Source organism: Coturnix japonica, chromosome 13 (genome assembly GCF_054131305.1).
Source record: "Coturnix japonica strain WE chromosome 13, WE-NBRP24, whole genome shotgun sequence".
Taxonomy (NCBI): Eukaryota; Metazoa; Chordata; class Aves; order Galliformes; family Phasianidae; genus Coturnix; species Coturnix japonica.
Window position 1 is genome coordinate 15,223,165 of NC_140675.1, and position 22,536 is coordinate 15,245,700.

At 41.7% G+C, this 22,536-nt stretch overlaps 1 protein-coding gene across 3 annotated transcripts; it reads right to left on the reverse strand.

Annotated features, from left to right (window-relative positions):
- Nucleotides 1–1,069: 1,069 nt before the first annotated feature.
- On the reverse strand, nucleotides 1,070–22,486 carry ABCC6 (ATP binding cassette subfamily C member 6). Of its 3 annotated transcripts, XM_015876656.3 has the most exons (31): nucleotides 22,079–22,482; nucleotides 21,324–21,500; nucleotides 20,845–20,970; nucleotides 20,068–20,205; nucleotides 19,582–19,707; nucleotides 18,926–18,987; nucleotides 18,123–18,254; nucleotides 17,692–17,904; nucleotides 16,658–16,835; nucleotides 16,100–16,261; nucleotides 15,184–15,276; nucleotides 14,449–14,652; nucleotides 13,685–13,831; nucleotides 12,825–12,912; nucleotides 12,475–12,544; nucleotides 11,667–11,793; nucleotides 11,018–11,194; nucleotides 10,441–10,608; nucleotides 9,633–9,816; nucleotides 9,140–9,203; nucleotides 8,695–8,815; nucleotides 8,142–8,349; nucleotides 7,594–7,904; nucleotides 6,657–6,856; nucleotides 5,924–6,050; nucleotides 5,335–5,436; nucleotides 4,468–4,614; nucleotides 3,827–3,985; nucleotides 3,412–3,578; nucleotides 2,766–2,960; nucleotides 1,070–2,437 (listed from the first exon to the last, which is right to left on the reverse strand). In XM_015876656.3, exons 1-31 carry the CDS (start codon nucleotides 22,304–22,306, stop codon nucleotides 2,329–2,331), a joined length of 4,710 nt encoding a protein of 1,569 aa, XP_015732142.2. In that variant the 5' UTR covers nucleotides 22,307–22,482; the 3' UTR covers nucleotides 1,070–2,328. The 3 variants fall into 3 exon arrangements, 2 of the variants coding, with proteins under 2 accessions (XP_015732142.2, XP_015732143.2); XR_014933863.1 differs by lacking the exon at nucleotides 3,412–3,578 and having other exon boundaries at nucleotides 22,079–22,486; XM_015876657.3 differs by lacking the exons at nucleotides 20,845–20,970; nucleotides 21,324–21,500; nucleotides 22,079–22,482 and having other exon boundaries at nucleotides 18,123–18,267.
- Nucleotides 22,487–22,536: the final 50 nt, after the last annotated feature.

Consider the following 22,536-nt stretch of genomic DNA (forward strand, 5'->3'; position numbering starts at 1 on the left):
ATATCTTTTCTGAATGCAACTTGAACGACATTGCATTATGCACGATGGGAATCTGTCGAAATTAATCTTTGCTGCATGCAAAGGTAACAAATATAGTTTTCTTTCCACAGAATGAGCAGTGTCGTCTAGTCTTCAAGGTGCCTTGAGGTAGGAGCAATGCAGCTGAGAGAGATGTGCTTTCAGGTAGGAAGGAGAGGTCCGTGGGTTGATCTCTGCAGGCATTGGTGTTGGGAGCAATTGCAGAAAGTGGTAGGAGTTGCTGCAAGGTAAGATACGGTGTGTTTTCCTTAGTTAATCTGTTTCCATTGTTGTGCTTGTGTTTGCCCCTGATGCTCTACTAGTACCTGCACTATCTCAAGACCTGGGTAAGTGAAATCTAGCGTGGCAACTTGTGACTGATCCAGTATGAAGCCTTTCTAGGACCCAGTACAGAAGAGTTTGGTGCCATCCAGCAGTGGTCAGTGGTATTACAGCCCAGGGCAATGAGCTCTAGAAGTTAGTGTATAACGGGGAGTAAAAAGGTCACTATGAAATTCATGGATGAATTCCAGCAGCTAAGTGCAGTCATGTAGGAAACGCCTGTTTTATCTGCTTGCTTTTGAGTGCCTTGATGTTGGTGCACGTATTTCTATATTTTCCTTTGCTGTGAAGACTTAAGGGGGAGGAGTTATGAACTGCACTGGGCACGTGTGTTGCAATGAACAGTTTGTGTGAAATATGAGGTGGGCGCCCTCAGCCAGCTGCTGTAGAGCAGGAATTCCCTGCAGCGTATTGCTGGGGAATGGACCGAGTTCATCCTGTCCTCAGCCTCCAGGCCTCTTCTGGGTGAAGCGGGAATCGTTTGCCATAGCTGGTGGTTTGTGATTCCATAGACAGGGGGACTCCTTCCCTGCCCCCTCCCCTGAGTCCCAACTTTTGTCTCTGCTCTTATGATACCCTATTTAATGGCAAATACTGGTTTGGAGAAAGTAGGAAAAACAAACATTTTTTTGGGATAGTATTTTAATACCAGTAAGGCAGCAGGCATTTGACTGCTCTCACTGTCCACCCTTACTTGTGATTTGAGCCATTTTAATACCTGCTTCTGTCTTTATTGCAGCTTTATAGCAAATGAAATACTTTAATGAAACTCATAGTAAACAGCAGTATTTCACAGTGTCATTTGTTCACTGTGTTTGTCCTGTTGCAGTCCCTGAGGAAAGACTTGGGGAGGCAGCTCTGACAGCAGCTCCTTGGCACTGTGGGAAGCCCAGGCAGGCTTTGCTTCAAGCAGCCATTTTGCTTTGTTAAAGTAACACCTGAGAGATGCGGTGCCAGGGTGGTACGCGCAGGAGGTAAACTTGCACTCCAGGAGAAAGCTGGGAATGAACCAGGTGAAACAGGAACCTTTGCTCATCTGCCAGACTGTCACACTGCAGGGATCAGAGGAGGACACTGCCACACAAATTCATTGTGACTAAATTCAATTAGGAAATACTGGTGTCCAAGTTTGGGTGCACTTACTGTGACTGGGGCTTCAAATACAATGAATGATGATCTGCTGCCCTCCAGCAGCTCAGTTACTCCTTTCAGTGTGGAAGACTGACTCACATTCAGGCAAGTTGTCAGCCTTCCAGAGAGCATGAGTCAGTCAGATCCATCCAAAGCAGATGAGGGAGATGGAATGAATGGTTGTGATTGCCGGTTGTGACAGCAGGCAGTGCAGTGGCAGCTGTGTGCTGTCATGTTTAGTGGCCTCCTACTTTCTCTTCCCCATTCTCTTGAGTTTTTGCACTTTGGATGGTTCAGTCCAGCTGCTGCCTGGTAGTCCATCACATGTGTGTAAGAATAGTGCTGAGGTGATCAGTCCTTAAGACTTTGGCAAAAGGCTCAATTTGTTCTGCCTGGAGCTTTGGATAAGCTGTAAACATTGTTTGCTTCCTACCAGTTAAAATCTTATTCTGCATGAAATCTTGGCTTTTAAAAGTAGTCCGTGTAATCCTTAAGTATGTCAATGTATTTGGACTCAACTTATAGCATAAATGGGAAATGCTGTGGTCCTTTGGTTAACTTTCATACCATAAAGCAGTAAGGTGTTGAAGATTCTGATGCTCATTTTCAAGTTAAGAGTGAGGTTTTGGTATCTGGAATCAATGAAAACAGAATGGCTGTTTCCTAAGGAAATAACATGCATCTCAGGTCTTCCTTTTTCATCTACCTGCTGCAGTTATATCTCAAACAAGATGTAGCCGAATGTCAGGCATTTTAGAATGAAACCAAGATGATAACTCAATTAGCAGATCAATTACGGATGATAATGGTGGCATTATGGTGTACTCCATGACTCAGTCACACAAGACCTGATTCTTCCATTAGCTTGTAGAATAGTCCCTTCTGAGCTATTAATTGTTTCGGAGTATCAAATTCAGCTATCTGACCACTTTCCAAGACTAAAATCCTGTGAACAATAAAACAGAAGTATAAGTTTGGGAGGATATCAGAAACTGAAGAAACGTAGCTATTTGTACTTGTTTCTGAAATAAACTGTAGTACTGGGTGAAAAAAAAGGGTATGATAGGGCTTAAAATACATCATAAAGGCATCAACAATCTTCAATTAATCTACTGTTGCCTAGTTGATGTGAAATAGCTTCTAAGATCTATAGCAAAGCTTTGAGGGTTAAGCACGGAAAGGGCTGAAATGGAATTGTTCTCTAGGATTTTGTCTCGTTCATACAGGCTGTCTGAGTTTTCCTTCCTACTTAGGAAAGTAGCAGAGAATATTACCGGTCACAGTCCATGATGGTGTTTATCCGGTGAGCTATTGTTAACACTGTGCTCTCTTTGAATTGAGTTCTCAGGGCAGACTGAATCTGAAGGTCAGTTTCTGTATCTATTGCTGCTGTGGCCTCATCTAGAATGAGGACTTTGGCTTTCTGAAGAAGTGCTCTGGCCAGACAAACCAGCTGCTTCTGACCAGTGCTGCAAGTAAGAAAAGAGATGGTAAATTAAAAGCAACAGTCATTTTTCCCTGGGATCAGGGGATATGATTAATTTGAAATCAGTAATAAAAGGGAGATTGAGGCTGGTGGCTGGTGATGCTGCAGATAAACGTATCAAACAAGAAGCTAAGAAAACAAAAGTTGTGTATTACTACAGAACACAGAAGAACTGCACTTAAAGTATTTCAGCACATGAAGCACTGCACAAACACAAGTTGCAGTGATCCTGTCTCAGAGGTTCTCCACTCTCAGTTATTTAATGCTATCAGAAATGCCAATCATGCAGTAATTTGCTTAATGGGTATTGCTCTTCCCCTGCCCTCCCCCATTTATTTACTTATCTAATTATAAATTAGACTCCTTGTCCCGTTAGTTGCATGTCCCAAGGCCACAGGCTGGTACAGCCCTACCACTGTCTGAAGATAAGGTACCTTAGGTTTTCCCCTTGGTCAGTGCACTTATATTCCAACTGCTCTGGCAAATCTGCAACAAAGTTCTTGAGCTGAGTCAGTTCCAAAGCTGTCCAGATGTCTGCATCAGTGTACTGGTTTAATGGGTCAAGATTCATTCTTAAAGTGCCAGAAAACAAAACTGGATCCTGAACACAGAGACAAACAACTCCTGAAATGGATTATATTAAAGGGCACTTTGTTTTTTTCTGCTGAGTGTGAATCTGTGGCTGATTTTATATGGAATGGGAAACTAGAATGGTGTAGAGGTTATTTCCAACAGAAATTTTAGAATGTTCCCCTTCTCACAGATTCTTTCTAAACCCCTTCTGTGCGTTAAGATTTATTTAGCTCTTTGTTGAACTCTGCTGAAAAATTCTGGAAGTTAATTGAATACCTGGGGGATGACAGTTATCTTCATTCTAAGGTCGTGGAGACCTAGTTGAGCAATATCTTGTCCATCAATTAGGATTGCTCCTTCTGCAGCTTCCACTAATCGCAGCAATCCTGCAGCAAGAGTAGACTTCCCAGCTCCTGTTCTTCCAGTTATGCCAATCTGTGAAGTGCAGTGTGAATCTTTAATGTTTATCATCTTTCACAGCTGGAAAGACATGCCTGTAGTTAGTTGTTCTTGGCTGGTGTATGGCCTTTGAAATGGATGCTCAGTTTTGTAGCGCTGTTCAAGGCATTCTTAAATCGTTTCAAATTTGTGATTGTTTTGTATGAAGGCCAATCTTGAAAGCCTCTAATGGAAACTATCAACTAGAAGGCTTACCATGTAGAACAAGGCCTTCATGTGGGCATTTCTTTGCTGTTAACTCTGCTAATCCTCTGACATGAAATTTCACTCAGATAAATGTATGGTGCATGGAGCAATCCCAGAAACACTACTTTTTACTAGAAGGGGTGTGCAGTGTGATTGATGAGAGAGGCTCATACCAGTTCTCATGCTTACAAGTTATTATTGCAGAGCAGGGTCTGCATCTGTACAGATCTCATCACTTTTCACATTCAGCTCTTCTGAAAGCTCTTACTTACCTTCTCTTTTCCATTGATGGTTAGATTGATGTGCTTCAGAGCTAACTCCAGATTTGGCCTGTATCGTAAACTGTAGTTTCTAAATTCAATTCTTCCTTCAGTAAGCCAAACTTGACCTTGAAGTTTGTTGTTTAGAGTCCAGGGTGCCTAGACAGATGACAAACACGAGAAATGTATAAAGCTGATTCAGATAACCAAGTGAATTAGCCTTACTGAAATGGGAATCTTAAGAAGATGTGTATGCTGTATTCTTCCTGGTCAATTTACTGTTTCCAGAAGAGAAAAAGGTCTCCAACTTTGATATTGCAAATTTGGCTTTTTCCTTTGTGCAGTGAGCCCCATCACATTAACTGAAAATGGGGATAAACATTTATTTGCATATCAGAGTTCTGATATTTAAGTGTTTCAATGAAAAGGTTTGTGTCTGTATACACGAGGCTGGGAAAGAAGTCTCATTTTGTATGATATCAGGTCATATGGAGAAATAATGATTACAGAACAAAAATGATTGCACTGGAGATTCTTAGTGGCTAAAAGGCTATCTAATACCCATCAGTTATCAGAATTGCATCTGAGCTTGCACAGTGAATACATACTCCAGATATGGGCAGAAAACATCGCTCATTCATTCCAGGACTGTTAACAAGCGAAGCTATTTTAATGACAAATCTAATGCTTAAGTGTTGTAAGAAAATACAGTGATCTAAGGTTACAAAATGAGCCATGTCAGCTGGATTTAAAAGGCTACAGTGTTTTAAAGGAAATACAACTCCTTTCAAAAGGGCAAAAATGGGGAACAATGAAATAACTGATTTGATTGTCAGCAACGTTGACCAAACTAGCACAAGCTAACAACTGGCTGCCTACCTCTTTAGGAGTCCTGGAGTATTCGCTCACTCTCTCCACAGAGACAATGTTGTTTTCAATTTCTGTCCAGGAGCGCACCATCCAGTTCAGAACGCCCGTTATCTAGCAGAAAGGAGCAGAAACACTAAGGTAGATAAAAGAACTTCGATATGTGCTCACAGGTACCTGTTATATTGTTTTAGTGTATATTTACAAAGGCATCCTCATCAGCTAATGACATGAGAAATTATCCCTTAAAAGGATAAAAACTAAACTTTGACAAGTCTCTGTGGTTATAAGACTTAGTTAAAGAGCCTCACCAGCTCCCTCTGAAATGCCACTGTTTGGGTAGTGAAAGGTTGTGTGACTATTCCATAGGCCATTCTGTAGCTAATCTGCACGCAAATAAGACGCACGGAAGAACGTACTTCAGGTGCTTGGAACATACTGCGACTAGTGTGAAGTGATGCAGGAGGGAAAGGACAGCTGGGTTTGAGAGGAGAAGGCACTTAGAAAACTATAGAAAGAATTAATGACTTTTTAAAGAATGAAATAGTAGCAGAAATTAAAATTTGATTCTGGTGCAGTGTAAGCATGGTATTCCTATTACCTGAAGAGCATATGAAATGGAGAAGCCTGCAGTTCCTGGGCTAAGATGTGTTCTGCCAATTGCTGCAAAAAGTGCTGCAAACAGTACAACGCCATTGCCTAGGAACTCCAGGTTTGTTGCAAGCCACCTGCAAGAGAAGATTACAGAGCTGTCGTTGGGTGCCCTGCTACTTTTTAACCCACAGCATCCTGTTTGTACCCTAACAGCTCCACAGTTATTTTGCAGTGTTCAACCAGAGCAAAACAAGATCTTTGTTGTTGTTATCTACCTTGTAGCTCACGAGTGACTCCAGTCTCTTCAAACTGGTTGGCCTGTGGTCTCTGTTAGAACTTTATCCATGGGCAGTGGGATGAGCAGCTAGAACAATTTATTCCATTAATTGATTTAACCTTTCTCACTCTGCTACTCCTCACCTGCTCATGACAGGTGGTTGATGGGTTTTGCATATGCTTGCTGTCCTATGCACTGCCATGTGTGTACCCAGACAGGCCTGTTATTACTATAGCTTCTTGCATTTAGGACGTTGGATGGTACCTATAGCCATGTGTGAGCATGTGGGCCCAGTCATACAAGGAGGGGTGTGTTATGAGTGATACGTGTAAGAGACTGCCCTACCCTCAGATCACTGCATCAATTTTGTGAACCTCCACCCCTGCCCCAAAATCAGCTCTCTCCACTCACAAGGGCTATGGTGGCAGTAAGCTGTGATTTCCTCTACTCTACAGATTTGTACCTGTCAGCAACTGCTCCAGGGAAGCAGATTCTCAGATTCTCATCCACGAGGCTGTTGCTTTTCGTAATAAACCTCTCCTGGTCCTTGTAAGCACGGATCACACTGCTCCCATGGAAGGTTTCTGAAATGTGGGAGTAGATTGGTGATCTGCTGGCAGCCTCCAGGCGTCTCAGCTGGCAGGAGGTGGTGACATAGAAATGCTGGTACAAAGGGAAATGAAAAGAGAAGTGACTGGACAGTTAACATCTCTGTTGAGATGCTCCATAGAAAATTTGGAAAGGGCTCAGCAAGTATTTACAGTCCTACTGTTATAAAACCTAATGGGCAGGCAGGGGATGCCCTTAAAAGGTGAGGTAGTGTTTCTGCCTGTGTTATGTGCTGCCGTCATTAAGAATAACCCTACAGTTGGGTAATGCAGGAAAGACAAGGCACTTAAACTCAGAGCCTCTAAACTTATTCTTGATTTCTACTGTAGACCAGCCCTTTGCCTGGCTGAGCATGGAGGCATACTTGCACTTTTCCATCCCTTCCTTCTATTTAGTCTTACCTGGCAGAGCATTTGAGCTCAGCATGGGAGCTGCTTGGTATATGTGGCTGTATTGAAAATACAGAAATAAAAATGCAGCACAGGAATGCTAAAGGAAAGGAAAAATGCCTTTGGTCTTAATATGATTCCATTTACACTAATGGAGGTGAGGAGTGTGGCCCTGAGGTAGATTTGATTTGGACAGTAAAAACTTAGAAGTCTTCATTCCAGAGACCTTGTGCTTTGGAAGGTTGAGGTGATGTGGGAAGAGTTGATGTTATTCTTGTTCACATGCAATTACAGACAACGCAACTAGTTTCTGCATGTCTCTGCCCCTGCAAAGTGGGAGCAGGCTTTCCACAGAGATACAAGAGAACAGCATTGCTGTATATGTATACTATGAGCTCCTACCTGGAATACAGCGTAAAAAGCAGTCAAGGGCACAATGGCTATTGCTGCCTTTGGTGTAGCCACTATAATTACAAGGTAGATCTCAAGCAAGTTGAACAAGAATCCCAGTAAAGACTTCAGCTTGTCAGGGATGATAGAATCGATGGCATCCATCTCTTTGGAGAAGCGGTTCAGCAAGTTTCCAATGGGTGTCTCCTCAAAGAAGACTGTTGGGGATCTAGCAACATTCCTCAGCAACTGCAGAAACAGCTTGTGTGACGCTGACATGCCGCCTAGAAACACTGCTGCTGTGGACACAAATCTGACAACAGCTGCAATTAAAAAAATAATAATTACTGGGTCTGAACAAAGAGACCTTAGAGATCCCTTTTGTGAGATCCTCTGTGTGTAGAGCCCATAGTTTTAGGTCCTATGCCAAACTTTTAGGACTGGTGCCAAGAACCCAGGAGATGAAAAGCCTGTGGGTATGGACTTGTCTGTCTTGTGAGAAAAACATCCTGAACATGGAAAGTGGAGACGGAAACAACTGGGTGAGAGATGAAACAAACCTTGAATGACTCCTAGTGCACCAAAGACTCCAACTCTTAGCTCTGTGTATTGTTGTGTACCATTGTGTACAGGGTCTTCTGTCCACACGCTGAGCCAATAACCACGAAAAAATGATAAACCTTGCTGACATGTGAACAACAAAATGATGTAGGCACACAGTGGTAAGCCTGCTGCCCTCAGGTAGGCTGCATAAACTGAAGTATTAACCTGGAGTGAAGCAATAAGGAAAAAAAAAGTTGGAAGGCTTAAGCTTGCTAGTGAAGAGAAACAGCTCTGAGGCAAGGAATGATTTATTAGAGCATGTCTACTCAGTTATATATTTTGAACCATGGCAAAAATTATTTTCCAGGTGGGTGAATAATTAAGTCATACTTAAATCTGTGGTATTAACCAGTAGTTGTAGGTAACTGATGAATATCATTGTTACACTGGTGTTACTTTCCTTATGCTGGGCTGACTTCCCTGGAGTTGCGCTTTGGCAGAGAGCTGACCCACCTCAGTGATAAACCAGCAGTACCTCCTTCACCCGTAGAGGAAAAGTGCTGTGCTTACCCTGCCCCGCTGAGTTTTCTCTCCCCTGGTTAATCTTCCCTCAGTGACTTCAGCAATAGTACAGCCTTGACTTACAGGAATGGTCTCCCTTCCCATAGCAGGAGATTTGACTGAATTGTCACTGTATAAAGAAAACAAAAATCCTTTCAATTTTTAGCCAAGGCAGTGAGCATTTAGAAGGTATTTGTCTCTAGGAAATCCTACCACCATGTATGTTTATTTGTAGAGAGTAAAATTGAACTTCTCTTCCTTCTTCCCTAAGGTGCATTTTTAACATTTCTTACAGTGGCAGTGCACCTTTCTCAGAGTAAAATGGGATGTGCAGGTTGGAGCAGCTTATTCACCCTTATTCATCTCCTCTACAGTTATGCTCATTTTAAATGCTGTACGTTTGCATGGACTTTCAGAGCAAATTCTTTGATATCTGAGACAGCTTTAAGCTTACCTCAAGAGCTTGTCTCCTGATGGATTCTTTCTAGAGGTGACAGTGTCTCTGATGCCCCCTGTAGCTGTAAAAATAAATGTGCTGTTTCCTCTAAGTGCTTTTTAATACTACTTTATCCTGTTACAGACTTTGAGAAACTAAGAGAGAAAAGATTACAAGTAATTGTTCATAAGGATAAAAACATCAAAGTGAGGCTTGAAAAACTGCTTGTATTGTAGGTAATTATGTTAAGTGCATGATTGGTGTTTGCTATAAAGAAAATTCAAAAACCAGTTTTGAGGTGATGCCTCAGCTCATTTGACTGGCATTTTTCTCATGGAATTCCTGCTCAAAATGTCCTTCACAGAACAAAACTTAGGATTGGCTTTTCCAGCTTTGTTCTTTTCCTTCTTTCTAGCTGTTAATAGCAGCAGACCCCCAGTTCATTAAGTAAAACAATAATGAAACAAGGAAGGTATTTCTGGGAAAAACAATTCCAATTAACTTGCATTACCTGGAAAACCAGAGCACGTCTTCTCTTCTGCAGTATTGTGAGACTGAAGAAACTCTGCAAAAGCCCCATTTCTCTGTGAAAGTTCTTGGTAGGAACCAATTTCTGCGATCATTCCATTCACCAACACAACAATGTTGTCCACTTGGTGCAAAATGCTGATCATGTGAGTCACAAGAACACGAGTCTGAATAAAGAGGGAACAGTTACGGTGGTTCTGGTGTTCCCCTGCTTACATGAGTTGTTGCAATTAAATGTCTTCTAAGAATATATCCTCAGAGCTGTAACTTGTACTAATGTGAGAATATTTTTGTTATTTGTTCCTGTCAGTTCTGAGTGTTTCTTTGTCAAAGTTTATCTTTGCAGCATCGCTTCGTAAGTGGAAAACTAAGGAGAAAATCATAGAAAAACAAAACAAAAACTAAGTGGAAAATCGTAAGTGAAGAGGTGAACCAACTTGCTCTGTGTCATGCATGGCATAAAGAAGCAAAGGTAGGAACTCATGCCTGACTTTTCAGATTAGCACGGTGTAGGAGGACCTTTTGCAGGGTTCACTGACCAGTCTCATGTTGTTGATTCTACTCAGACTGAAGATCCTAAGGAGAATGATGGTAACTGGAGAGTCTATCGCATTCATTGTCATTGATGTCAGTATTCTAGAAAGAAATTTGTGTCTGAAAACTTTTTCAGACTGAATAAAACTACATTATCAATTCATCATCTGTATTGTCTGACAGCGGAGAAATACTAAGGAGGTCTTTATGACTGAATACATTTTGACGTCTTTTACAGTTCAGAATTTATAACAAACCTTATCCTTCAGTAAACCATTGGGTCCAAGAACATGTTCAAAAATGTGCTGTCCAACGTGGGCATCAACGGCAGAGAGGGGATCATCTAGTAGGTAAATGGAAGACCTTTGGTACACAGCACGAGCGAGGCTTACTCTTTGTTTTTGTCCTCCAGATATATTTATTCCCTGTAAAAATGCATTGATACTGTTTATTACTTTGCTACCTTTTACTCCTGAGGTTTTATGAGTTGCTTATTATTAAATGACAGTCTGCTTTTCTCCTTTCCGTCCCTCCTATTGGGCTCCTGAGATGCTGAGGCAGAGGCCTCTTCTCTTGAGAAACTCCACTCTCCTGCAGAAGAGGACCCATGAATGACCTGGATTTGTTTACTATGTCTGACACATCTCTCATATCTCTAGTTAGCCCAACTATTAAGAGGTGGGCTTGAGACCCCTTTAAATTATAGCCTAACTTTTCAGAAATTCCTGAGTACTTGACCTTGCAAGTTTAATTCCTTTCTTGGTGTTTTAAGCAGGACATCCAAAGCTGAAGTTAATCGTGTTTTGGTAATTTTCCATAAAACTAGGCCGGTACCTTCTCGCCTATTTCACTCTTCTGCCCTGCAGGGAAGCTCTCCAAATCAGGTTGCAATGCACAAGCATCAACCACTCTATTAAACCATGTTTCATCCATCTCCTTCCCAAAGAGAATATTATCTTCCACTGAAGCATTCTGTATCCAAGCTTGCTGGGGGACATAAGCAGCTGTGCCCTACAAAAACAGAAATAGAGGAATGTTATCAATTCCTTTTGCATAAGTACAACTTGGTACCGTGTGGATCTGTCTTTGAAGAAACAAATTCCCAATTAGCTGTATGGAAATATGCAAAGACCATCACCATTGAGAGGCCTCAGAGTGCTTTGCAAAATGAAAGGTTTCTCACCCTGCTATTTTACAGGGGGAGATACAGGTGCAAGTGACATGACTACCACAATGCCACTATAGCTCACTGTCAGCATGGGAAATGGAACTGGATCTCTAAAGTCCTGTTCCAGTTCCCAGTCCTAAGAGCCAGGCTCATTAGAGAGCTCTTAAGTGCCTCTCGATTAAATGTAGGCTGCTATGCTATAGCCTTTGTTAACATTCAGCAGTGAGTTTTCATCAAGTATGTGATGCCTTAGTTTATGCTTCACTGTTCTTGAATATAGCTTAATTAAAAGCAAATGCTCAGGGGAAAATTTACCTTCATAGTCATGGAGCCATCCATCTTTTCCAGGTCACCGAGTAACGCTGACAGCAAGGAGGACTTTCCAGCACCCACTTGGCCAACTACAGCAAGCAAGGAGCCTTGTGGCACGGTAAGATCTATCCTATAGAGAAAAGAAACCACACCATCCCCCCCTCTCCCTGATCACTCTGACCACCTTTTAAACACACTTCCTAAAAGAAAACAAGCAAAATTATTGCTGTCTTGATGCAGCTGTAAAAAATACATGCTTCTAATTTCATATAATTTCACAAGATTACCCATTTTGTTATGCTAACAGTTCAGTAGCACAGGATTCATCCCTTCAGAGGCATGTTCAGCCAGAAAGTCTTTGTTTATATCTGCATTTGGATTTCAAACCAAGATTGAAGACACAGAGTCCCACTCTGGGTACAGACTAGCCCAAAGTACTGGATAGTATTTCTTCTCTGAAACTGCAGTGCCTTTTGAAATGTAGCAAGTGTACACCACCAATTCCAGTTCTTTTACTTAAATTAATCTAATTCGACATTTTAATGAATAATTGTGTAAATACAGTCTCTATGCATTAAGTCAATATTTAGATACAGAAACTTTCCTGTTTCTGTGCTCTCACTAAGACAGGAATAGAAGAAAGAATACACTTTATCTGACTTAGTAATTGTCAAGGTTCAATGTGAAATATGACGCAGACTTATAAACCTCTATGTATTCTACTCTGCTTTCACTTTGGGCTCTGAGTAATTAATTCATTCAGCTCCTATTCTGACTTACAGAACTGAGCAGACTAAGCTTAAGATTGTACCTTCTAAGGCAAGGAGAAGTGTCTTTGCTCCAGCAGAAAGTTCCATTTCTTATGATGATACTTGCTGGAACTAAAATATGAGGAGAAATAGAACATCTGTAAATTCAAACGTAGCTACAGAAAACATCCCTATGTTTCAGTATGTACTTAGATAAAATCATCCTTAAGTATCAAAAGAAGAGGCTGATTACCAGATCTGATGTCATTGTTAGAAATTACTAGGTTTAGAAACAAAACAATGGTAAAGGGCAAATAATTTTCTCTCTTGGCTATGGCAGGCACCATAGTAGAAACTAAACAATGGTACCTAATTCCTTTTGTAAGACAACAGTACTAACACAAAAGCTCACCACAATCAGAAGTGTTTCTGTTTGAGCTTTCCGGATTCAGTTCTTCCAGATTCAGAAAAGCTGCTAAGCGTTTTATAGAAACTTTGGCCTGAAATGAAGAAGCATGAAAACACTAAGATTTAGAAGAGAAAGGGAACTAGACCTAAAAGACTCAACCTGAAACAAGTGCAGCTCTTCCCTAAGTTAATTGCCTTTACTTTCACTTAGCTCATCAAAAAGGTTTTGTTCTTCCATGTATTTTTTTCTTCTGTTCACGTTTGATATTGGTGCTTTTTCCTCCAAATTCATCTTGCAGTTTTTTTTTAGCAATTGCTCCTGTATATGAAGAGTCATGACGGCCTTCTTGTGGTGCAAAAGAGAAGTGCAATTTCCCAGTTTCTCACTGAAAAATGACTTGCTTCTATCCCTGGCGTGGTCTAGCAAGGGTTCCCTGATCTGCCATGGAGATTTCCCCCCCTCGCCCCGCTCTGATCTCTGATCAGAGCCCATCTCAGGTCTACTGTTGCTTGTGATATAAGACTAACAGGTAATTAATGTTTCCAGGAGAAGCGAAGCACAGATACTGCCCAGCAGAAAAAGCATTAGAACCCTGCCTCACACAGCATGATGCTTGTAAGGCCCTGGAAGATTTAAGAACTATTCCTGGGGAATATTTTGTCGACATATGGAGCCTTTCTGAAAAGCAGTACTTAGAAAATACTTTTTGCTGCAAGTCCTTGCACTTCTCTGTTTCAAAATAGCAATTAAATTGCTGACCTGAGTCTTAAAACCATTAAGACATTCCTGCCTTAACCTTGTAATGGTGATATGTATAAAAAACACATGTGGCCAAAGAAAAAGAAACATAGCCTGCAATTAACCTGGACAGCAGCATTTATGGAGAATGGCAGGAATGAGTGCGCAGTGTTGAGAATGTTGATCAGTGTTAAAGATACAAAGGCCTTCTGAGCATCCAGGACGTGTGTGTTATCCACCAGCGTGTAGACAGCAAATATGACAAATGCAATCTGGAAGGGAGCAAAGCAAAACCAAACAATTTGCTTCAGACAAGGAAAAGAGAATGATTCCTAGTTGGCAGATCCCTTTCTAAATATTCTGGAATTCATTTAGTTAAACCTAGGCTATCATCCATATACATTATACTGCTATCCTGCAAATATCATAGGCGTGGTCTTGCATGTTGGTGATAAACCAAGTCTGATCATTTGATGTTTGTCCTGCTTTAAGGAAGTTTTGGTGCTGCGGTTGCAGTAAGATGAAAACATGGCCATCTTCCACTAAAAGCATTTATGGCTGACCTACAACAGTATAAGCAGAAGTGGCTTGTGCTGGTACTGACTGTATTATGAACTGTGTGTAGCTGGAGGTCTCCAGGTGGATTTTACAAAGCAGGCTTCGTCTGCTTGGAGCACATCACGAGACAAGGTGACGTGTTCACAGAACTGTTAGGACAGTAGAAGCCTGTGTGGATGATTCACTATGAGTCAGCTTCTCCTGTGAGACCACCAGCTGCTCCACACAGATATTGTCTTTAGCTGTCCAACAGGAAAGTCTGTCCAGACAGTACCACAAAGAGAAGTGGAAGTAACAGTGTGTGTTTTGTGTAGGAAGATGAACAACTCACCAGGAAAGTTGATGAATGGAAGGAAGCTAGAGATGCTGAAAAGAGAATCTGAGATCTTTTTAGAGCCTGAAGTTCTTGCCTCCGGATAGCATGCACTTTCTCCATGAAGGTTTTTTCCCACCCGTAGAGCTTGATTACTTTAATGTCACTAAGAATGGCATTGGTTAGTTTGGCCCGCTCATCTTTATGCTTCATCTGGGCCTCCTGTAATAGATTGAATATATAACGTGCAATTATTCTGAAAAAACACTTTAACCCTGCCTACGAGCTCTGAATAAATTTCCCCGCAGCTGAAGTGTGTATACTCTTTTGCTTGTAAATTTTTGAGGCTAGGAGACATTTTGCTTTTGTTCTTTAGAGCATTGTTTTTACTGGCAATACATACAAAACCAGAAAAGGTCAGCAAACACAAATTAAAAGAAGTAAAAGGCAGATGAGCTTATTCTAAACCTCAAGTAACTCTTCAGGCTTTGGATTCTCCTAGGTTACTTGAGAAAGTCGTGGTCATAGTGAATAATATATATTAACCCATGACTTAAAGCCAAATGATAGTGATATGCACCAATGCAAAGCTTAACAATTTGCCTATTGTAATCATCAGCCTTTGATTTTTTCTGTAGCCTGGGGTTACATGTAGTCCTTCCCTAGGAGAGTATGGCAGCATTTAACTTAGATTTTAAAGTTGAATCCTAGCATAATTCATGTTAGTAAAAAACTTTATGGAGCAAAATGTACCTGGAAATGACTCCTCCTTTTGGTGATCATAAAATTCAGAGGCAAAAGAAAAAGGAATACAGCGATTGAAGCCAAAGCTGATGGCCCAAGGAGCTGCCAGGAGATAAAAGGAAAATGGAGGAACTTCTGGTTTTACTAGAAATGACAGTCTTCCACTCCCTCTTGCTCACATTCCTTCTTCTTTGAAACCTATGATTAACACCCCTGAAGTCTAAGGCTTTTCTCCAGCCCAGCCTTTGCCTTTCTTGGGAGTTGAGCTGCGTAAACACTGTGGGTTGTTAATTCTCCAAGCAGGGTAACTCCTGTCATCGTACTCTGCTGAATTTATTTGCTTTCCTTTTAGGAACTAGATTAGTGCTGAGAGAGATCCAGAAGCACACTTGGTGGTTCTAATCATTTGCTTCCCACCTGCTCTTGGATTTATTAAGGAGGACATCTTGTGGCTGGCATATGGAAGTGACACCAAAAAAAAACAGGCTTTGTTGGGAAAACAAACTTTTCTTGCATTATAAATAACTAAGTTTGCCTGAATTTACGTCAATTAGTGAGATAAAATAGCAGCCATTGTGTACAGTGCCACATACTCTTGGACAGCTCTTGAATTCATAACTCATGTACCAAAACAGAGCTTCTTTCTTGTGGTTTAGTCACATCAGATCCAATACTCTTTTTGAGTATCATATAGCTTTGCTTCAGTTTCCTTCACTGATCTCATGGTAACAAACCTTCAGTACTCTATACTAATACAAATAACTTCTGACAATAGAACTGAATTTTCCCTGCTACACAGCTAAGAAAAAAAGGGCAATTTCTGGTTGTTCAGACCAGCAAAACTTTAAGATGAATTTTGAAAACTCCTTTTTCTTTTGATACCTAGAATGGAAATCGAATGCTGCGCACTGTCATCATACTTTACCTGCCACAAGAAGACAAAGCAGATGATAATCCGAATAGGAGCAAGCCAGGTTCCATTAAAATAGATAATGAGATCCATTAGCTTTTGGACATCAACAGATACCAGATTAACAATTTCACCTACTGTTACTGTTTTCCTTGATGCACTTGACATGATTAGGATCTAAACAGGGTAGAGAAGAAGGGATAAGTCTGATAACAGCTTTGATCCAGACATCAAAGAAAAAGGTCGTAGCTACTGAAAATGTGCTGATGCCTGAAATATATGACTTCACTTGAGGAAGCAAACTCCTATAGTTCCCTTTCCCAACTATAATCTACAGCATAACAAAGCTTATCTTTCCTTTTCTTGTCTTTCCCTTCAGAGGTAACATCTGAAAAACAAACAGTAAAATACCCCACACACTGTTCAGAGACAAATATAGCACAGAATTACATGCTAGAAGTAGATCTCTAATAGCGTATTCCCTGATATTGTTGAGAATAATGTAACAACATCACAATTACTAATGTCAGGCTAGAAAAAAAACGAAGTTGAAAAGGAAGCTTACAGACTCACCTTCCTGTATACGAGCCCTGTTACTGCAGTTTTCAGTCTCAGACCCAGAACGAGACACATGTACATATATCGTTGTTCAAATAGAGTCTGGAGGCAAGCTAAAAGAACCAGAACGAAGGCATAGAAATAACCATGCCAGCTAGGGGCCTCTTGATCTTCAATGAACTCAAGGAAAAGGCTGCAAGACATAAGCACAATATTGATTAATTTATGTAGAACTGATGTGATGTCAGAAATGAAGAAACACCAGCGATTTTTCTGCATTCTCTAGCTGACCTTTGTCAGTAAAAATAGTAGATGAGATGGGAAAACTGCTAGGTATCCTGTCTCTGCAATATCTTGTTTTCTGACATTTAGCCACTCTTGGTTTTGAAGTAATCTCTGATCTATCTCAGCATCTCCTGAGATGTGATTTTTCAATGTGAAAGATGGCTCCTGAATTCTGTGAATTTGTCAGAAATATGCAAATAAGCAGCAAGAACCTAAGGAAGTCGTTGAAATTTCCACAGCTGCTTCTAATGACTGAGAAGTGTTTCTGCCTTTGAAAATATATTGCAATGCAGGTTTGTGTTGTACCAACATAATCCACAGAGTGTAACGATCAACTAAATAAGATGCTACTTAAGATGTGTAGGATGCTCAGCTGTGTGCTTTATAATTAGTCAAGGAACATAGAGCTGTGAGTTTACAGCAAACTGCTGACAACCTGTGCAATGAATGCAATGCATACAACCACCAAATAATGCTTGCTTTTGTTCTAGCAAAGTTGTCACAAAGCTCAGGGCAAATGGTCCTTTCCACATAGCAGTAAAGAAAATGTACACAGCTCTGCAAAGTAACACTGAACTGACTGTGGGCTTAGAATAAATGGTAATCGAGCTCCTTTCAACACCACTCAGAGATTGCAAAAGCTAAGAGTCTGTTTATCCACTTTTGTGAGTGCTGACATATATTTCTCTGGGTGAGCTCATGCACGCAGCAGTCTTATACATGTGGTGTTTTCTTTGGGAAATACATTCTAAATAGGCACATACCTCAGTATCTTTGGGATGGAGAATAAGAAGACATCACAAATAACTAAGCAGAGGGTGCTAAGTAGGAAATAGTTTCCAAACATGCTCCAAAATGCTTGCAGCAATGGTCTGCTCTGACTGTGCTCTGACTGCAGTAGAACCTCTGTCTCTTCAGCTTCTGCAGTATCAGTTTCAGTCTTCTGACTCTTTTTAAAAGTAGCAGACTCCATTTTTCTAAAGAAAGAAACAACAGAAAAGCTGACTGCAACTGAAAAACTCAACTCAAATGATTTTATGATTTTGTGGTCTCTCCCTCTGTGGGGAATGGAGAAGCTTCAAGTCTGTTCAGAGATGGCATAGCAGACCCTGTGGGCATATTTGTTTATAGCATCTAAAGGAGAGAGAACCTGCCCAGCTGAATCCATGACACACTCTCTAGATTAAATACTCACTGCTTCATTCTCTTGTTATATTTCTTCCACTCTTTCTCAGCCCAGGCAACAATTTCTTCAGAGGAGTCCTTTTTCCTCACTGACCACAGGTCATCCACCCCCAAAGACTGCCGACAGCCCTTCCAGACAAGCCTGGAGAACACAGCTGATAATAAGCACACAGATATTCATTGCGTATTTAATATTTTCAAAATAGATGGGACTTAATTCAGTGTTCCACAGTGAATTCTGTAAATACTGCTTAGGAATATCCTTTCCCTGAATACATAGGAACATTTAGGAACAGCTGTTTTGCTTCAAATCCCTATGCTGTCTTCTGTCAGCATAATTATTATTTGCAAGTAAACCCTAACTGATAGTTGGGTCTCGGGCAGAGGGGCACAAAGTTCTTTTTAACTTAATTTGTGGCTAAGTGAAACAGAGGAGGCATTACCATAGCTGACATAAGGTCCAAGTTATGTAATCATTTTACTTCTGACTGCTAAGCAGAAGGCTGGGCCAAAATCCTCTTCCAAGATTTTCTCTCTGTCCAGCATTTGATACAGGAAGGTCTGGCAGGCAGGGATCATAAATTTGTGTTTTAAACTATTTTGAGAAAGATAAGCTACATTTTATAATTTGATCATATGAGAATACCTCCCATTCCCAGAGAAGGAATTAAAAACCTCACTATGTGAGGTAACCTGGGGGCAGAGATGCTTCAACTGCTTCTCACCTACACCCCTCTCTTATGCTTCTGTTATTTATTTACTTATTTATTTCTGATATTATACCAAAACCATGTCTTTTCTGTGTTTCCTTACCCAGAGAACCACCAGTATGTGATTTTGGACAGAAAAGAGCTGCTGGCTTCTGGACACTGATTCTGATGGGAGGAAAAACATGGGTATATGTTATTTATATAATATAATATATGATATTTATATGGAGAAAAGGGAATGTGTCAGACAATATCCCTTCTGCACTTCTGCACTTTTCCATGGAAAAAAAAAAACAAGCAAAAAGCTACCCAGCCCCCACTCCTTGCCTCTGACTGCGTAAGTGTATTGTGAGGGATCAATGGGACTTTGGAGAATTAGACTTTGAATAATGTCTCTGAATACCATCCTTCATATCCAAAGACATTTACTTTCTGAAGCACGTAGCTCTGCCATACGCGTACCACAGACAGAGGAATGTACTGGTTTACTGAAGACCAGGCAGAAGCAAAATAAGCCCTATATGCTGGTTTCAATGAAAACAAGTAAGAGTATGGATAGGTCATTAACTCTTCAAAACACAGACAGAGAGATGGAGTTGTTATCCCCAGATCTGCTGGTTACCGTTTACTACCATTGGCCTTTATACAGGATGATGTATTTTGCATCTCCTAGATAGTCATGTTCCTGTGTATCCCCAGAAGATTAAACTTGCTTGAGCAAGGAAGCAAAGCATTATGAAAAGCTACAATTATACTTACAGAACAGTTGACAGCTTTAGAGAAGAAGGGAGGGTGATCGACCAAGCAGAATAACACAAGCTCTCCAAGCACCAGGCTGACATAAAGGTAAGTGGCAACATGGTGGAAAAAGTCTTCCAAGAACCCCTAAGAAACAGAATATTGCTGAGAAGGTGGTAAAACTTGTTCACGTGAAATCAATGGGGAAATATGGCTTCTCCATACTCTACAGGCCATAAGCTCTGTGTTTCTGTTTGAAGCATGGGGTTTATTTTCTGTACTTACGTTTATTTAAATTATAACCATGTTACTATTGAAATAGGTAACTCCTAGAACTGGAACACCAGAAACTGCTGAATAATGGACTCATTTATCATTTATAGTAACACTTTATCATGAGACTTCAGAGAATTCAGTTCCTTCACCTTGCTACCAATGAGACAAAAGGAACCATATTGTTCAGAGCCTTTATAACCTTTCATGTTAAAGATACATGATTTCACTTACTCTTTCCAGGCCACGCTGGATTTTGGAACTAAACATCACAAGTGCAGACAAGAATGTGAGCAGCCAGTAAATCAACATGATGCCTGAAGACCGGATGCCCATCATTCTTTCTGCTTGGGTAAGGAACATGGCGAGGATCTGTGAGGAAGCAGAAATACCTCCAGGTAAATAGCTGGTAGTGAAATGCCAAGCATTATTATCAAGTTAATGGACACAATAAAGCAAAATCAATTTCTTGCCCAAACATTTCAAGATACTTATAGTTGAAGTATAAGTTGAAGTATTTTAAGGCTAAAATTGAATGTAATATGAGCAGTTTGCACTGCAGAATGTCACTACTGAAAGAGCAAGTAATAAAACCACAGCTAGACCAACAGGCTGGAAGGCTCTAGGCTATGAAGGTGCCACGACAGAAGGGGAGGATAGGCACTTAGTCAGAAAGAAATCCCATTTCATTCATTAAGAGCCAGCCATACTAACTAATGTGCTGTGGTTGCGGGAAACTGGATCTTGTGTTGTTAAAGAACCTCCTTCTAAATATTATTGTTGCTTTGGCTCTTGTGAGATATACGCAACCCACAGAGCTACATAATGTAGCTGCCTCAACTCTTACCCCCTTCTGCTTCATGCATCAGAAACTCACAGAGCATTGCTCCAGCCTTATATTCCCCATCAGCTGTCTTTGTGCTCAAAGACACTCAAAAACATGGGAAACACCAGAAGTGCCCACAGAGGGCTAAGCTGGGCCACACAGAGACGGGACAAAAGAAGAATTACCATTGTGATCCCCAACACTGCAGGGCTAATGAAGAATGCTGGAGTCCGAGGGATTCCTTGGCTTATTTCCCACATTACAAAGAAGACATTAGAAAAACACAGTATAACCAGGAGGAATCCAAGGACCTGGGGAGGAGACAGTAAAAACATATTGGAATGAAATAAAAAGATGCTGGACCAGCCTACTGAACTGACTGCTCCAAGATGGCTGGGCTGTAAGAATGAAGAGGTAACAGCAGGTTTGAGGCAGAGAACATTATGGGAAGCAGCAGGGAACTATGTGGAGGTACAGGGGAAGCTCGACGTAGTTATTCCTGAATATTTACTCAATTTGTACTGATTAGACTTTGACCTGAGTGAATAAATGTCAATACAGACACAGAGATGGATCGTCAGAAAAGAGTTAATGATTCGTAACAACTAAACTGTACATTAAAGTAGCAATAATGTTAGGATCAAATCCCATCCTCCACTGTTACCATTTTGATTTTGAAGATGTGGGACATCCTGATATAGCCTTTGTTTTTGTGTCGAAGATACGAGTAGTAGAAGGGAAAACAGATCCACAGATAGGCACAGGGGATCCAAGCAAGGACTGTGTTCTCGAAGCACCAGGTAAATCTTGGGCTGTTGGTGTACCACGTCTGGTTCCAGTCCTGCCACAGAACCAACACAGAAGTGAAACAGTAATGCTAATGTAAGCAGAATTTCACCAGCCAATGCAAATTGCTCATAGTCCAACTGAGATGAGAGAGCTGCTGGAGGCAATGCCACAGGAGAGGGATCAGCAGCAACGTTCTGCAGGGAATGGAAATGGGAAGAGGAAAGAAAGGGTTGAAAAGTGCCAGAGAAAATGAATCATCTAACAGAAATAAGGAGGAAAAAGAGAGGAAATATAAGTTATCGAGTGCGGAATGAGGAAAAATAAATTTGGAATCAAAAATACTGTCAGCATCTAGGAATGGTCAGTAGAGAACAGCTGGTGCAGCAGAGATAAGGAGAAGCGTCCTGCAGCATAAACTGCTTCACAGCTGCATTTCCCCAGCTGTCTTTATAATCCTTTATAATAACAATAACTGCTCTGACAGGGGCCCATCAGTCTGATGCCAAAGCTGGAGCAGCCCGGGGGAAAGCTCAGCCCGCAGCAATGTTGGCAAAGCAGGCGGGTATTTGGATCAATGCTGTCGCTGTGAGAACAGGGCCGGGCTGTGCTCCAGCTCGAGCCCAAACTCACCCACAGCCCGGCCGAGCCGTCCCGGGAGCCGCACAGCCGGCCCAGCGCCATGCTCAGGGTTTCACTATTCAATGGCACCCGCAGAATCGCGTCCCGAGTGGAAAACGGCGGAGAGCCCCGAGCCGCCTGCAGCCACGGGACGGAGAGCAAAGTCCGGCCGGGCGCTGCCGGAGGGTGAAGGGGAGGCACTGGCCGCGGGGGCAGGAGGCGGAGGTACAGCCCGGGCATGAGGGGCTGCGGCCGGGGATCTCCGGGCGGCGCTTGGGCCTGTGAGACCCGGGAGCGGCGGCGATGTGAGTCCAGGGCTTCATCGCCACGGTCCCGGCACACACTGTGCAGAACGGGACAGCCACGGCCCCGCAGCGGGATGGGGGCGGAGGGGTTGGCGGGCAGCGGGGCCGCCGGGCCGGCAGAGGGCAGCACCGGACCCGCCGCGCCTCGCCCGGCCCTTCCGGCAG